This window comes from Monopterus albus, unplaced genomic scaffold (genome assembly GCF_001952655.1).
Source record: "Monopterus albus unplaced genomic scaffold, M_albus_1.0 scaffold32.1, whole genome shotgun sequence".
Lineage (NCBI taxonomy): Eukaryota > Metazoa > Chordata > Actinopteri > Synbranchiformes > Synbranchidae > Monopterus > Monopterus albus.
Window position 1 is genome coordinate 976209 of NW_018127912.1, and position 14477 is coordinate 990685.

The window sequence follows — 14477 nt, forward strand, 5'->3', positions numbered from 1 at the left end:
CACCGGCATTCCCCCGGAGGAGCTGGAGGAAGTGTCTGGAGAGAGGGAGGTCTGGGCATCTTTGCTTAGACTGCTGCCCCCGCGACCCAGCCCCGGATAAGCGGAAGAAAATGGATGGATGGATGGGTTTCATATTTCTTTGCAAAATGCTACATATGAACTCTATGTACTATTTCGCCTACACATGTACAGATTTTTAAAGTGCTAAATATAGTTGAGTTGTTGTGAATATGCATGTGTAATGACTTATTAACAACTTGTATAACTAGTGTCGTGCAGTGTTGGTCTCTGACCGGTGTAGGTTAATGGTACTATCTAATAACAATATACTGAGATAAAATAGTGTTGAAACTCTTCATGTTTTGGTGAGAACATAACAGGTGTCTGGTTTTGTGTTTACAGCTGTGGGAAAATGACAAATTATTTTAGGAAATAATTGTGGAAGCACTTGTGAAATACTGTACGTATGATGCATTAGGTAATCTGTGACTTTTCTCCTATTGCTTTACTGTCACTTCTCTTTTAACCTTAAGTTGATCCTGACATTTTTTCACAACAGGAACAATTAAATTACATAAATAGTGCAGACAAACTAACAACTATGTAATTCTGATTTGTTTGGCACATGATACAGCCCTGAAGTGTTGAACACATTTGTTCTAAAACAGTAAGAGGGAAACAAACTGCATACACGTCTCAACAAGTACTTCTTATGTGCCAGGCGATGACCAAAGCTTGTTTCTACTACCTGTCTTTATACTTGATGACCGCGTCCACTATCTTCTTCATCTTCTTTGTGAGGGCAGGGGGGTTGGGGGAGAGTTTCTCAGCAGGTGGTCGGCCCCTCTTTCTCTGCCGCTTGCCATCATCATCTTTGTCCCCTCTTCCTCGCCCCCCCGAAGAGGAGGAGGGACCCGGGAGATCCAGGTCACGGTCCCTCTTCCTCTTGCGCGTCGTCTTTTTGTGACGTACCTCTTCCTCCATCTCCTCCAGGGTGCCCTCCTCTATTGCCTGCGTGGCGTAATCATAAATGCAAGAATAAACACTTTACTCCAGAAAGCAAAAACATTTTTGCCACTAGTTTCATTTCAGTTTCTAATGTGGCTTCTGTTTGTCAGTTCCGCCCTTTGACCATGAGGCTAATTACCTTGAGCCACTGCTTCTCAGTCAGGGAGTCGCTGTAGTCTACCTCCTTCCTCTGCCGAGAACCTCGCCCAAACATTTTCTCCTCCTCTTCTTCACAGGTCAGCTGCTCAACCTCCGCATCATCCTTCATGATCCAAGTGGGCAGCTCATCCTCCTCCATCAGACGAGGTTTTCGTCGTGGGTTACGGGCCTCTTCACGGCGTCGGTCCAGATCCATACGCTGGGGGAGGGAGGGGGAAAAAGAGACAAGAAACAAAAAAGTATGGAGAGAATTTTGGTTGACTCAGGGCTATGAGCAAAGACTTGGCTATAATTTGGCTTCAGAACACAAACACGTACCATGAACTGCTCAAACTCTTCCTCACTTCTGGCAATCATCTGGTTGACCGTCTCATCATCTGGCACCTCATCCTCCTCCTGAATACAGCAGACACACATTGGCAAGCAGAGCATAAGAAAGCACACTCTTTAAAATTGTGTGTTGCTGGTGCACGCACACACATTCATGCGTAGGCACACTTCTTGATCCCAGACCTCATCTTGCTCCTCGTGCTCCAGGATGGCCTGCAAGAAGGCCCTGCGCTCGTGGCTGGAAGACTTCTGATCGAACATGCCGGCCTGGATGACCTTTTGGTCCACGTTCAGTTTGTACTTGGCGGCAGCCAGGATTTTCTCCTCCACACTGTTGACTGTACAGAGCCGCAGTACACGCACCTCATTCTGTTGACCTATACGGTGGGCTCTGTCTTGAGCCTGTAGGTCCTGGAAATGTGATCAGGAAAAGGAGAATTAAAATGGGTTCTCATCTGTAGCGGAGCGCATGGGAGGGCCGAAGGGGGCAGCCACCCTGGGCAGTAGTGGTCTAGAGAAGCAAGCTCGTGACAGTCCCCATACCAGCAGGATTAAATGGGCCAGGTGACAAAGCAGCGCTTGCCCCCTTGAGCAAGGCACTCAACTCCAAACTGCTCCAGTGGAGCTGCCCAATGGCCACAGGGCAGTCTGTGGTTGTACTGGGCAGCTAATCAGATGTGAATGTGCAACTGTGTGAATGATGATTGGTGCATTTCTGAAAAAGAGAGGTGGCCTCTCAGTGGACCCACCCTGAATAAACCAAGGGAATTAAGAAAACATTGTAGAGTATGTAAAATGATTTCACTTCTTAATCACATAGAAAAAAAATCTGTCCAATATGTTCAAGATGTACTCATCAAGTGCCATTAAAATAAAGGGTATGATCAAAAACACTTAAAATTTCTATGAACTGTAGTGAGATTTCAGCTTCACTGTTAGAAAGCTCCAATAAATTAGATTTCAGTCACATCTAGAGCAGCATGTCGACAAAGGACTGGCCGAGCAGTCTTCAGAGGGCTGATCCTGATCCATCACCCCACTATCACCTGCTAGCTGGGTATATTCTTCCCTTTACTAGCAAAACTCCACATTTACAGTATTGTGTATTTCAGATTGTACATATCTTTTAAATGCAATGCAAGAAATCACTTTGGTGACTTCAGTGCTGCTTGAAACCCTGCAGGGGTTAATTTGCTACTGCACTTTCACATCCACGCTGTGAAAGTCAGATGCCTTTTCCCTTTGACAAGTATCTTTCATACTCACAGACTACCTTCATCTGTCAGAAGGGGCAAATGCTGCCTGAGAAACACCCAAACATTTCTGCTTTTGTTGACAGTGTAAAACGCTGTGCTAAATTTAAAAGCAACTACAAGTTGACATCAACTTGATTTACATAAATGGTGTCTTCTGTACATTACAGTACACATGTATTACACCTGGTGTGGATTCCAGTCAGAGTCAAAGATGACCACGGTGTCGGCAGACTGCAGGTTGAGACCGAGGCCTCCGGCTCTTGTGCTCAGAAGGAAGATAAAGTACTCTGACTCTGGGTCATTGAACGTCTTTAGCAACATTCCTCTGTCTTCAGACTTTGTGGTGCCTGAGATGTAAGGGAGGTGGGAAAAGAGCAGAAAAACAGGTGAAGGAAATAATTTAAGGTTGAGATAAAGCTGTCAACCAGAAGAGAAACAAATTAAAATGGTATTAATGAGACTGCAGGGAAAAGAATGAATGAAGTATGACAAGTAACCATCTCACCATCCAACCGCAGGTACTTGAAGTTGCGGTAGGCAAAGTAGTCCTCCATTATGGTCATGAGCGAGGTCATCTGACAGAAGAGCAGCACTTTGTGGTTTGTAGCTCTCAGCTTGGGCAGAATTCGATCCAACACCTCAAACTTTCCTGATGCCCGATACAGATCAGGACTGACAGAAAGGTGGGTAGGAAGGGTCACAAGCTGTGTGAGAGTTGGAGTCTATCTTGACCTAATGAGGAATTAGCACTTACCCCTGGACTATCCCACCAGAGAACCCTAAATGTTCAGAGAAGGATTCCTGCAAAAACAGTCAAAATCACACACAAACAATCAAACACCTGCGGAGTTATGTTCAAGCTCATATTGCCTACAGTATCACCGCAAAGTCCACCTAGTGAGAGGTTTCTTATTATTCAATGCCCTTCATGATAAAACCTTTACATTATTCTGAAAGGCACTGTTCAAAATGTGTCAAATACAGCAAAAGAAATAACTGAAATGAGTTTGCATAACACTCCTCAGAGGTACCTCTATCTGCTGGAACATGTAGGGGTGGTTACAGATCTTTCTCAGCTGCATGATGGTGTTCATCAGTGTCTTCGTGCCACCTTTACCCTGGTAAACACAACAAAACAAAACATGCAGCTTTTGTTTGTTTTGTTTTGTTTTTCCAGTCAACTGACCTATGAAACACTGTCAAGGACACTTATCCACTCTACCTCTCTTAAAACAAACATCAATATAGCTAATGATATGCAAGTGCAATTTACCTACCCCCGAGGTGGAAAACAAAAGTTCAGTATTGAAAGGCTGGTGATTTATTTTCAGGCTCTTCTGCATTTGAGGTCATCTACATAGAGCAACAGCTTTTTTTTGTTGTTTTTTTTGCTGTTGTCAGGTTCTAATGATGTACAGTGTCACATTGTTTACGCCCTCACCTTCTTGTCCTTCTCTGAGCCATCCGTCAGCAGGACCCCCTTGGCCTGCATGTGTCTGTACAGCACCCTCTGAAGAGACGACATGTCGCATTTGATCACATACTCAACCTGAAAGAGAGACGAGACAGGATTCATGAAAGAAGTAGACACAGAGAGCAAGGGATATAACAGGCCAGTCAAGGACACAACACATCTCTCAGTTTTGCAAATATTACAGTGCGAAGAATGCTGGACACCAGAGGATTTGCTTCTCGTGTATCAGTAAATCATCTTAACTAATCTGTCTATGTTAGTTTATTCGCTGTATGCGATGAAAGAGGCGACATATGCCTTTTCTGGAAGCTGGGCCTCCACTTCCTTCTTTAATCTTCGTAACAGGAAGGGACGGAGCACTTTGTGAAGACGGCGGATTATCAAGATGGTCTCCTCTTCATTCAGGTCCACCTGGGGAGAAGAAGAAAGAGGAAGCTGTTATCTTCCATTAAGAACTGTACCTCCTGCCTGCTGCTTCTATCAAACACAAAAAAACAGACTGCACTGCTGAACAGTGAGACCTCCACACCTTCTCTCCAGTCATGGCGAAAGGAGCGTTGAACCACTGCTCAAATGTGCTGCAGCTCTTGAAGATGGTGGGCAGGAGGAAGTTGAGCAGCGCCCAGAGCTCAGGCAGTTTGTTCTGCAGCGGCGTCCCTGTCAGCAGGACTCGCCGTGGGGCCAGGTAGTGGGTGTTCAGGACCTGGGTCAGTTTACAGTGGTGGTTCTTCATACGGTGGCCCTCATCCACAATCATGTATTTCCAACGGATCTGGTGAGGATGATATAAGGAGAGGAGAGGAGAACATCTGGACAAAGCTAGTACTCTATTGCCGTACTGCTTGTGCCCGTCCAAACAAAGCAAAAACAGAAAGTCCTCAAAAGGAGGATTTCTTGCCCAGTCTGTCCTCATGCCCTGAGCCACTGTAGCCCCACATGGGAAACTCTTGCCTGAGCTGCAATACCCACCTGGCAGCACAGTCAGGAAGCCTACATGACTACATGAGTGCACAGCAGCATGACGGCCACAAAGGACAGTGGGAGACGTGGTTTACAGGCAGTGTCAGTATGTGGCAGCACCTAGGAGAGAGCACTGAGTTGCAGCACAGGGGGATGTAAGATCAGCTGGGAAGAAACGATTTTAGATGACTTTAGGGGTTCAGGGAGTGGGAGTCAATAAACACTTGAAAAACTCGAGCAAGATCAGATAATTGTCAAATAAAAACAACTTCTTGTTGCAGGCATGTGAACATGTGTAAAGGAAAAGAATGGTATGTTTGTGTTCTTCTGCTTGTGTTCGTCTATACACCACATCTCACCTTGGCCAATACTTGTTTATCCTTGATGATGTACTCGTAGGTGGTAATTAAAACGTTAAACTTCCCACTGCGCAGTTGGGGAACAAACGCTCTTCTGGCAGCAGGAGACCCCTGGAATTATAAATATAAAACAAAAACGATCACTTCTTTTAATGGACTAATCAGGAAGTTATAACATTCTATGATAGAAGCAAAGCACAAATAGAATTAACCTGCAGAAATATGTGTTCACATTTTGTGTTTGTGTGGAAATTAAGTAAATATTCAATTTAGGTAGTGTAGATACAAAAAAAATAATCACCTTGTAGGCAACTTTGACGACTGTCGGTGCCCACTTGTCAAACTCATACACCCAGTTAGTTAGAGTTCTGTCAGTGAGAGACATTCAACTTTGATTCAGAAACATACAATGCCTTTTTTAAAAGACTTTATGGACAAAATATTTTTGCAGAGTAAAGGTTTAAGCTCACGATAGTGGTACAATGATGAGGTAGGGTCCATTGAGCCGTTTGTGCTCCATGAGGTATGTGATGAGGGCGATGGTCTGGATGGTTTTTCCCAGACCCATCTCATCTGCCAGGATCCCGTTCAGGTTGTTGTTGTAGAGGGAAACCAGCCACTCCAGACCTTTAATCTGACAGAAAGGAAATTCACACAAGGGAAGAAATCTGTTAAACTGCTGTCCCTCAACACAGTCAGAAAATTCAAACATGTCTTTGTCTGTGGCAATGCAGAAAATATCATATAAATGATCTGACTGTGCTTGTTTACCTGATACTGTTTGAGTTGTCCATTTATCAACAAAGTGGACTGTTTCTCCACTTTTTCTGTGACAGCGTGAGCCACTGAGTAATAAGACTGGAGCCCTCGGGCAAACGCTGCACCACTGTACTCGTCATCCACATCCTGCTTAGCATTTCTGCAGAGGAAACACCAAATGAGCACACGCGTTTTTGTTTGGGGACCGCAGAGAGCATACAGCAAATGGAGATAAAATGTATTTAAGAGTACTACCCTATATGTGTACTTACTCGATGATGTGTCGCACATCCACCTCTGACACATCTTCACTGTCAGGATCTGTAATCTTCTTCTTTTCATCTACTGGAGCAGCTGATGGCTGTGGCTCCTCCTCTTCTTCCTGCCAGATGGTGGGAATAGCTTGTCAGTAATCGGAGCAGAGAATATGGAAATGGCTTCAGACATGTCCTACAAAACAACCCACCTCCTCCTCTTCCTCCTCCCCGCTGTCTTCACTGTCCGAGCGAGGAGCCACCTCATAACTGGACAAAATACATACATTACATATTCAAAATAAAATCTACTAACAGCCCCAGCGTGTAAAGATTTCAGCTGTTAAAAGTTATTCTAATGCACCTGTACAGTATAATCTTAAGCCATATTTCAGCCACACACACACAAAAGCATCAAAAGCAACAATATGTAACATGGAAGTTTGTCTCCCCCTACAGTTGCTGACTGTAACTGAGTTGTGCCCAACTGTTATAAATACTAGTTGCGCTTTCCCCCCTCATCCTTATTATCCTTATCCTTATTTATTGTGACACCGAAGATGAACCCTCAGAATTAACAAATAACAGCAGTTTTCTTTTTGGTTTTACTGAAATACTGCTTCTATGTTAATAACCATAAATAACATTTAGCACAATCACATCCGTACAGTTAGAATCTCATCTTTATCACATTATGTAACATTAATTTAGTTTACAAATTAAGTTCTCAAACCAGTTGACGGCAGTATATTTTAAGAATTTATCTGCTTGGGGCCATTTTGGCATCAAATGTCATGCAAAAAAAGAAGTAATTCAACCAACAGACTGACCAGCATCGCCTCTTGCATGATTAAACAGACGTGCCTCTTTACCACCAACACACACGTTGCCTCTCTCTCTATCTCTCTCTCTCTCTCTCTCTCTGTCTCACCCAGGGTTCATCTCCAGCCAGGTCTCCAGCTGTCCAGCTTTAGGAGCGTCTACCCCTGTTAGGATGTTTCCACTGTCCACGTGGATGACCTTCACAGGCAGGTCACTCATCTGACTTGTCTCATCCAGAGGCTGCAGGGGAAGGAGGCAAGTTACCTTCTGGCCTGGCTAAGTTTGAAAAAGTTTTATTTGTTCTCAGTTTCATTGTTTTCAGGCGTGTGTATGGGTGCCTGGAGGTGTAACCAGTGGCTTTCAGTTTGCCACTGTATACAGTAATGTGATGTCAGCGCTGCATTGATGAAAATCCAGTTGATCAAAATGTTGCACAGTAACAAAAAAAAAAAAAAATCAGTGTGTGAGTAAAAAAAACTGTGGATTATGTTTTTTGCCAAGACAACACAAAAAAGCAAAACATTTCCCCTGAAGCATTGTGGGAAATGTAACCTATGTTGTGTTTCACTTATGTTTAAAGGATGTCTCTATAGAGATTAGAGAGCAACAGACAAGGAATCAGGTTTTCACTAGGGGCCGAGCATATCTGAAGAGCAGGTGTATAATAATAATAATAATAATAATAATAATAATGAGTGACTGAATATAGGCTTTAAGTACTTCCTTAATAAAGACAGCTTTTTTAATGTCACCACAACTGCATCACCTCACCTCGCCATCAGGGCCCAGTGCAGGAGTCTGACCCTCAGCATTCTCCAACTACAAGACAGAATAAAGGTGACTACACACAACAGTGATCATTCGCATACGACTGTGAGATCACAAATACGCCACCACACATCATCACAGATAATCAGAAACCAAGGTCAGTAGTACCGTAGATCGGTGTACAAATGAGACGAATCAAATATTGCTGCTGAAGGTAAATGTGTAACTCAGTCCTGCCGCTTTTCATACCTTCTTCTTTTTCTTCTTCTTCTTCTTCTTCTCTTTGAGGGCCTGCGCAGCTTTGTGAGCTCTGACCAGCTCGGTGAGGTTGGCAACATACTCGTCAGTTTGCTGCAGCAGGTAAGCCAGACGCTTATCCTTCTTCTGGTCAATCAGTTTACGATAGCCCTCCTCATCCTCAGCCTGAGAAGATGGCAACATAGACAGTGTGTGTAGGAGGGTGTGTAATGTGCATGCTTGTGTAACTGTGTCTGTGCTGTGCTGTGCCATTTCTTCTTACCATAAGCCTCCTCATCCTCTCTTTCTCAATACGCTCATTTTCCTTCTTCTGCTCCCGCTCAGTGTTGGCGTGGTAGGTAGCCACGGCTTTGGTCAGCTTCTGAATTTTGCCTGTGATGGAACGGTGGTATTCTTTAAAGTCTTTGGCGTGCTGGAGGATGCTGTTGAGGTACTCCTAGGATGAGGGTGGTGAAACAGGAGGAAGAAATAGAAGAGCCAATCAAAAATACTACGCTAAATCTTATCACAGGTAATAGCATGGCTGCTTTGTCTTCTACCTGATGTTTCTGCCTGCGTTTGCGCTCTTGCTCAATCTTCTGCTGTTTTTCCAGTTTCTCTGTGATGCGGGCCTCCCGCAGAGACTGACGCTTGCTGCGTTTGTAGGCCTTGGCGTCGAGGGCAGTCTCTAGGGCTGTGTCACGACGCATACACACCACAACCTCTTGACGCAGCTGTGGAAGGCAAAGGACTTGGATTCACTGTGGCAAGGTGGGATGTAGTAAAGGTTAAAAGTAAAGGTATAGATGGTATCATACATACCTGCCTCTGGAAGTTAAGTAAACGAAGGGCTTTGAGTTCTATCGTCGCTTTGGTACGTAAATCGCCAGCGAGAGAACCTGGCAGGTTCTCCAGTTCAGCAATACGATGGGTGATACGAGCCTGTAACCTGAGGAAGCAAAGAGTAGCAGCTGTTTCATCGTTTATCTGCTTTCTGCTTTTTTTTGTACCTCTGAGTGTACACATATTAAACACACAATTTAAATTAATGATAAACTGAAGGAACAGAAGCGCATAATAATCTGTTAAATATTCGAACTCATCAAGCCAGAAAAACCAAATGAGATGGAGAAAAAAGTGACACCCCCCACAGCTCTACCTGTACTCCCTTTCCTGCAGTATCTCCACCGGGTCGAGGCCGCAGGGTTTCTGAATGGGGGTAATACGGTTCTGCTTAGTGTGGTAAGGCATCATGGGAGTAGGCTGTGCTGACTGGCCGGGGGACTGAGTCTGCGGAGGCATTACCGGGGAGGCAGCAGGGGGAACCGAAGGGGGTGCAGGTGAGGGGCGGCCAGTAGGCTGAGGGGGGATCAACTTCTGGGGTGCGTTTGAGGGCGCTGCTGCATTCACCACGGGACCTGCAGGGGTCGGGGGGGGCAAAGATCAACACCAGAAGCAAAGATCATCACCATGCTGCTGCAGTCTAAATTGATGAAATTACAGCTGAGGTTCACACTGGGATGGATGTTGGGAATTAATAGTTTTAATAAAAGCACATGTGTAGTTAACATTTATTATGGGTCTGTTCCACTTTGGGCGTCAAAGTAAGTCTTGATAGTGAGACAGCATACACAATACCAGGCTCTAAGATCAGGAAACCTGACTGTAACTCTGCCTTTAGTAAAGCTATACTTTGTACCGGTGATTTTACTGTGTGGAAAAAAAGGAGTTTTATATTTAATTTATAGAAAATGTGTTATTTTCATGGATAGGTGTTTAATGTTTCCACTATAATTCTGGCTTTCTGCATCGTGTACATACAGGTCACAAGACACACATTCCGTGTCACACTATTCAGCACTATATGAACCGCAGTTGGTGGCGGTAAGGTCCCATGAAATGTAGCAATGTGCAAACAAAGACACAGAAGAAGAAGACTGGTAGTAATTAAACATAGGTATAAACACTGTAGAAGTCAAAATATTATTTTTTTTTATTTTTATTTCAAAGGAAGGATGTTTATTAGAGCTAGAATAGATACACATACTTAATTTTGGTGAGAAACAATAAATGTACAACTGTTTGTTTATAAAACTCTACAGGTCACCTTTAAGCAAAATAATTTGCTTGGAATGAACATAAGGATAAATCCTGAAAGGCATAGTATATTTAAGAAGCTGCTGGAAATGAGTGTATTATTACAGTACTTTTGGACCAGGGTTCAAAGTGTGAACATGACACTACAGCCAAAAATACCTATTACTGTACTGAAAAAATAATAAAAGCCATAAGAACTGGCCTATGAACATTCTGTTCCACTCTGTCTATTGACTGGAGTTGGATTAGGGGGAACAGGTGTCATTTACATGGGTCTACCAGCTCTCATTCAGTCACTCTACTTCTAATATCATAGCTAGGGTTCAACATAAGTGCCTCCACTACTTAAACAGGAAAAGAGGTTTCACCAGGTCTCAGCAGCCTCACATACCTTCAGGCCAGGACTTGGGAGGCCCGTTTGGGTTTTGTCCCTGCATCCCAGCTGGGGTCCCTGATGGGCCTGGTGGAGGCATGTTGGGACCCATCATACCTAAAAAAAAAAAACAAGAAAGTATAGCTTCTCTTAAGTCTAAGACTTTTTTGTTGAAGATGTGTCTGCTAAAATGATTGTGATTAACAATTGGCTCCATTTTCCTGAAAAAAAGAACACAGAGGTAAGTCCAAGTCTAAACTCCAGGCGCAAGGTGCATAGCTACATGTGCATTTACCCAGAGTTGCATCCAGTGTGTGAAATACAACTGAAAATCTCAAAACTGAATTTTGGGGGTGGGGGGCATTGTAATGTGATTAATTGTATCTACACGTTACAATTTAATTGCACATAACTTTATACATGGTTATTTGTTGCAGGAAAATACCAGTGCACAAGCAGAGTAGACTTGCACCCAAACAAAACTGCATGAAGACTGTGCTTGACGCTATGGCTGGCTTCGCACTGGCAGGAAAATGGAGCTCAATGTGTTTTATAATTGTTTCAGATGCTCATCAAATGACAAAAAAAGAAATAGAAATGCACAAAAATTGAAACCTTATCATTAAGAAACTGATGCCTAATCTTGTTGTGAAAAAACAAGACCCGATGTCCACTACGAGGGGCGTGTTATTACAGAAGAATAAATAATAGTTTTGGAAAAAAAAAAATCTTTGACATGTTTCTTACATCCCGAAGATTTAATTTATATTAAAATAATCAAAATATTCAATTTTTTTCTTCTGGGTCTCAGGATAAGTGTGTCTTCTGTCAAGGATATAGCTTGGTATTCCAGACATTCCCCAGGGACGCTCACCATGAACGCGGCTATAACCTGAACCCATTGGCCCAGGTCCTGCTCCTGGTCCTGGTCCTGCTGGTCCACCTCCAGCCCCAGGAGCCAGGTTGGGCATAGGCTGCTGCATCCCAGTCATTGGCCTCTTTCCTTGAACAGCCATCTGGAGGTGGTCTGGCAGGGGCTGCCCCCGAGCCAGCATCTTATAGGCCATGATCTGGGCTCGGAGTTGGTGGAGCTGGTTCTGGTTGAAGGGAGTTGGGCCACCAGGGCCGCCAGGACCAGTAAGGCCACTAGATTCAAGGCCAGATCCAAGGCTGGGAACACTGGGGCCAAGACTTGGCCCAGGGCTGGGGCCTGGCCCGGAACTACCTGGAGGGCCAGGGCGGTTATTAGAACCCAGTGTGTGTTGATCTCCACCGGAGCCATCTAAAGGAGTAGGGATGGAACCAGGACCGCCAGAGGAGGAGGAAGAAGAGGATGATGGCATAAGAGGACCAGAGGGAGGACCATTTGAAGGGACAGGGCTGGAGTGGTCAGAGCCCCCTAATGGAGAGTGGTAGCCTAAAAACACAGAATGGTGCCGTTACTGTTTCAGGTGGTCTGAGCTGTATGATTTTCAGTATTTGTATACTAACAGAAACTCAAACTATGCAGAGAGCTTAAAAACACAGCTCACAAGTCATTCACAGCTTATGACAGCAAAGTCACTCCCTATGAGTAAGTCAGGCCACACGACTGCATAACGCATCTTACATAGTTCTACAAAGGATGACATTGCTTAATCCAAGTATGCCCACCTTGTGAGTGTTGGTCCAGAGGACTGGGTGGGGGGCCCATACCACTGTGCCCACCCTGTCTCATAGACAGTCCCTTCATCTGACTGAAGCGGCTCTCCTCGCTCATGCTTTTGTCGTGCATGGCCTCCATGGGCTGTGGGAGAAATCAAACAGCATTAAAATGAAAGTATCAGTCCCTCTTGGAAAACAGTAGTAGCATCATATAAAATGTACAGAGTTGTACAATAATCACACACTCGAGGGTTTGGCTCACTATTAAAAACACGAGGCTGGAGTATGGGTTTCACAGCCATTACAGATTAGAAGTAATGACTGCTTTCTCAAGCATGGATTAGTGCATATGTTACAAAACCTGAATTGAAAACAGATTAAAGTACATGTTCAGTCCTGTATGCAATGTACCAATCTGCCTTCTAAGTCATAAGTTGTGTTTTGCTGTGAGAGTAACTCCCATTCAGCAGCATGGCACAGTAAGATTATCCTGTTTCTATACAAATGCGATGTAAAAAACTATATGCATATATCACATTAGATTTGTGGAATATATATTTAAAAACCTCAGTGTGCAAACAGACTGGAGTTATCAACCCCCAGCAGTGATGGAGAGTGTCAGAGGGGCTGCTGGTGTTGGTGCGCCCTTACTTTGTGCAAAGGGTGCATGTTGTCCTGGCCGTATCCTGAGGGGCCAGGCTGTGGGTGTCCAGAGGAGGGTGGACCTGGGCTGGGGCCCATCATACTGTGAGAGGAGCCTGGAGAAGGCCCAGGGCTGGGGCCCAGCATAGCCCCAGGAGAGGGACCCGGACCGGGTGAGGGGCCTGGGCGAGGGGTGCCTCCCAAGGGGGGATCCGGTGTGGACATTGCCTTGGATCTCCTGCTCCTGGTTGAGCAGCAGGGACCTGAAAAATAAAAAAAAGAAAAGACATATGGATAGAAACTAATCTTAGCAAAAACGAAAAGAGATGGAAAGGCAATATGCAAAAGTTACTCATCTAAATAAGCATTAATTTAGTGGTTTGGTTATACAGAACTCTTAAAACTATCAGGACAATAAAGCGGCTGGCTGACTTCAACTATGAGTTTCCTTATAAATAAAGTGGGTGCAAAATCTTTGCAGAATATTTGTAAATTTTGTCCAACGCCTATCAGATGTAGACTCTCCATTCTCCTGCTGCGCTGCACCAAATCATTCGCTGCGCGCATATGCAATTACAGCTGCACGGTCTACCGCTGAACTTGAAGTGAACGCGGGGAAATACAATAAATTATGCACATGAGCCAATGCTACTGAGAATTTCCTCACACAGACCATGAAAGGGTGTCTCGTTAAATATAAAAAAAGGGGGGGAATGGCGGATTGTGCTTGTGCGACTGACCTACCCGCATCATCAGGACAGGCGGTCCTGCGTGATTTTTTGCGCTCCCGTGTTGATATTTGGGGGAGATTAAAAAGAAGACAGCAGTTGTCGCAATTAGTCTACTCACCCTCTTTGTAATCTGCCTTCAAGCGTTGATTTGTTTCACCGACGTGGCTCGAGCGCCCCCCTCCACCACTCCTATGACCGAATGTCTAGTCACGGCTGTCCGGCAGCGCGCATGCGTGCGCAAGCGACTGCAAGGCTCTGTTCACACTGTGCTTTATGTCTGGGCTGTAGGTTCACAGTATCTGTACATACATACGGGTAATTGGCAGCAAGGTGTGCTCCAACATGAGGATAGGAGTCTGCAAGCTTCATCACACCTGTTCTATTTATTATGTATATCCCTGTTAAATCATGGTAAACTGGGTGTTAAGGGAGTAGTATAAATAGTGTAGTGAATTATTAAAGTATAAAAATACAGTACTCTGTAGGAAAAATACATTAGAAATCATAAAATCATTCTTAAAAAGAACTAGGTCTTTTTTCAGAACTTGCAAACACTACGTCCTAAACCCATGGAGTCCAAAGCTTCAGGCTTATTTTCTGTACA

At 44.3% G+C, this 14477-nt stretch overlaps 1 protein-coding gene across 2 annotated transcripts in view; it reads right to left on the minus strand.

Annotated features, from left to right (window-relative positions):
• The window catches only part of smarca4b (SWI/SNF related BAF chromatin remodeling complex subunit ATPase 4b), a 19930-nt gene extending 5852 nt beyond the window's left edge, over positions 1-14078 (minus strand). The window contains exons 1-29 of one of the 2 annotated variants that reach the window (XM_020597067.1): positions 13992-14078; positions 13152-13405; positions 12510-12642; positions 11731-12273; positions 10875-10973; positions 9546-9804; positions 9209-9335; positions 8947-9120; positions 8670-8843; positions 8399-8572; positions 8153-8200; positions 7491-7621; positions 6772-6829; positions 6578-6687; positions 6318-6465; positions 6017-6180; positions 5848-5914; positions 5547-5657; positions 4757-4999; positions 4525-4638; positions 4195-4302; positions 3785-3871; positions 3508-3554; positions 3259-3425; positions 2937-3100; positions 1681-1908; positions 1486-1563; positions 1148-1366; positions 749-1011 (exon numbers count right to left, since the gene is read on the minus strand). In XM_020597067.1, the coding sequence (XP_020452723.1) occupies positions 749-1011; positions 1148-1366; positions 1486-1563; positions 1681-1908; positions 2937-3100; positions 3259-3425; positions 3508-3554; positions 3785-3871; positions 4195-4302; positions 4525-4638; positions 4757-4999; positions 5547-5657; positions 5848-5914; positions 6017-6180; positions 6318-6465; positions 6578-6687; positions 6772-6829; positions 7491-7621; positions 8153-8200; positions 8399-8572; positions 8670-8843; positions 8947-9120; positions 9209-9335; positions 9546-9804; positions 10875-10973; positions 11731-12273; positions 12510-12642; positions 13152-13367 (4454 nt within the window). In that variant the 5' untranslated portion in view covers positions 13368-13405; positions 13992-14078. Of the gene's footprint in view, positions 1-748; positions 1012-1147; positions 1367-1485; positions 1564-1647; positions 1909-2936; positions 3101-3258; positions 3426-3507; positions 3555-3784; positions 3872-4194; positions 4303-4524; positions 4639-4756; positions 5000-5546; positions 5658-5847; positions 5915-6016; positions 6181-6317; positions 6466-6577; positions 6688-6771; positions 6830-7490; positions 7622-8152; positions 8201-8398; positions 8573-8669; positions 8844-8946; positions 9121-9208; positions 9336-9545; positions 9805-10874; positions 10974-11730; positions 12274-12509; positions 12643-13151; positions 13406-13991 lie in introns of both variants that reach the window. The other variant, XM_020597066.1, reaches the window with a different exon arrangement.
• Between the last annotated feature and the right edge of the window lie 399 nt (positions 14079-14477).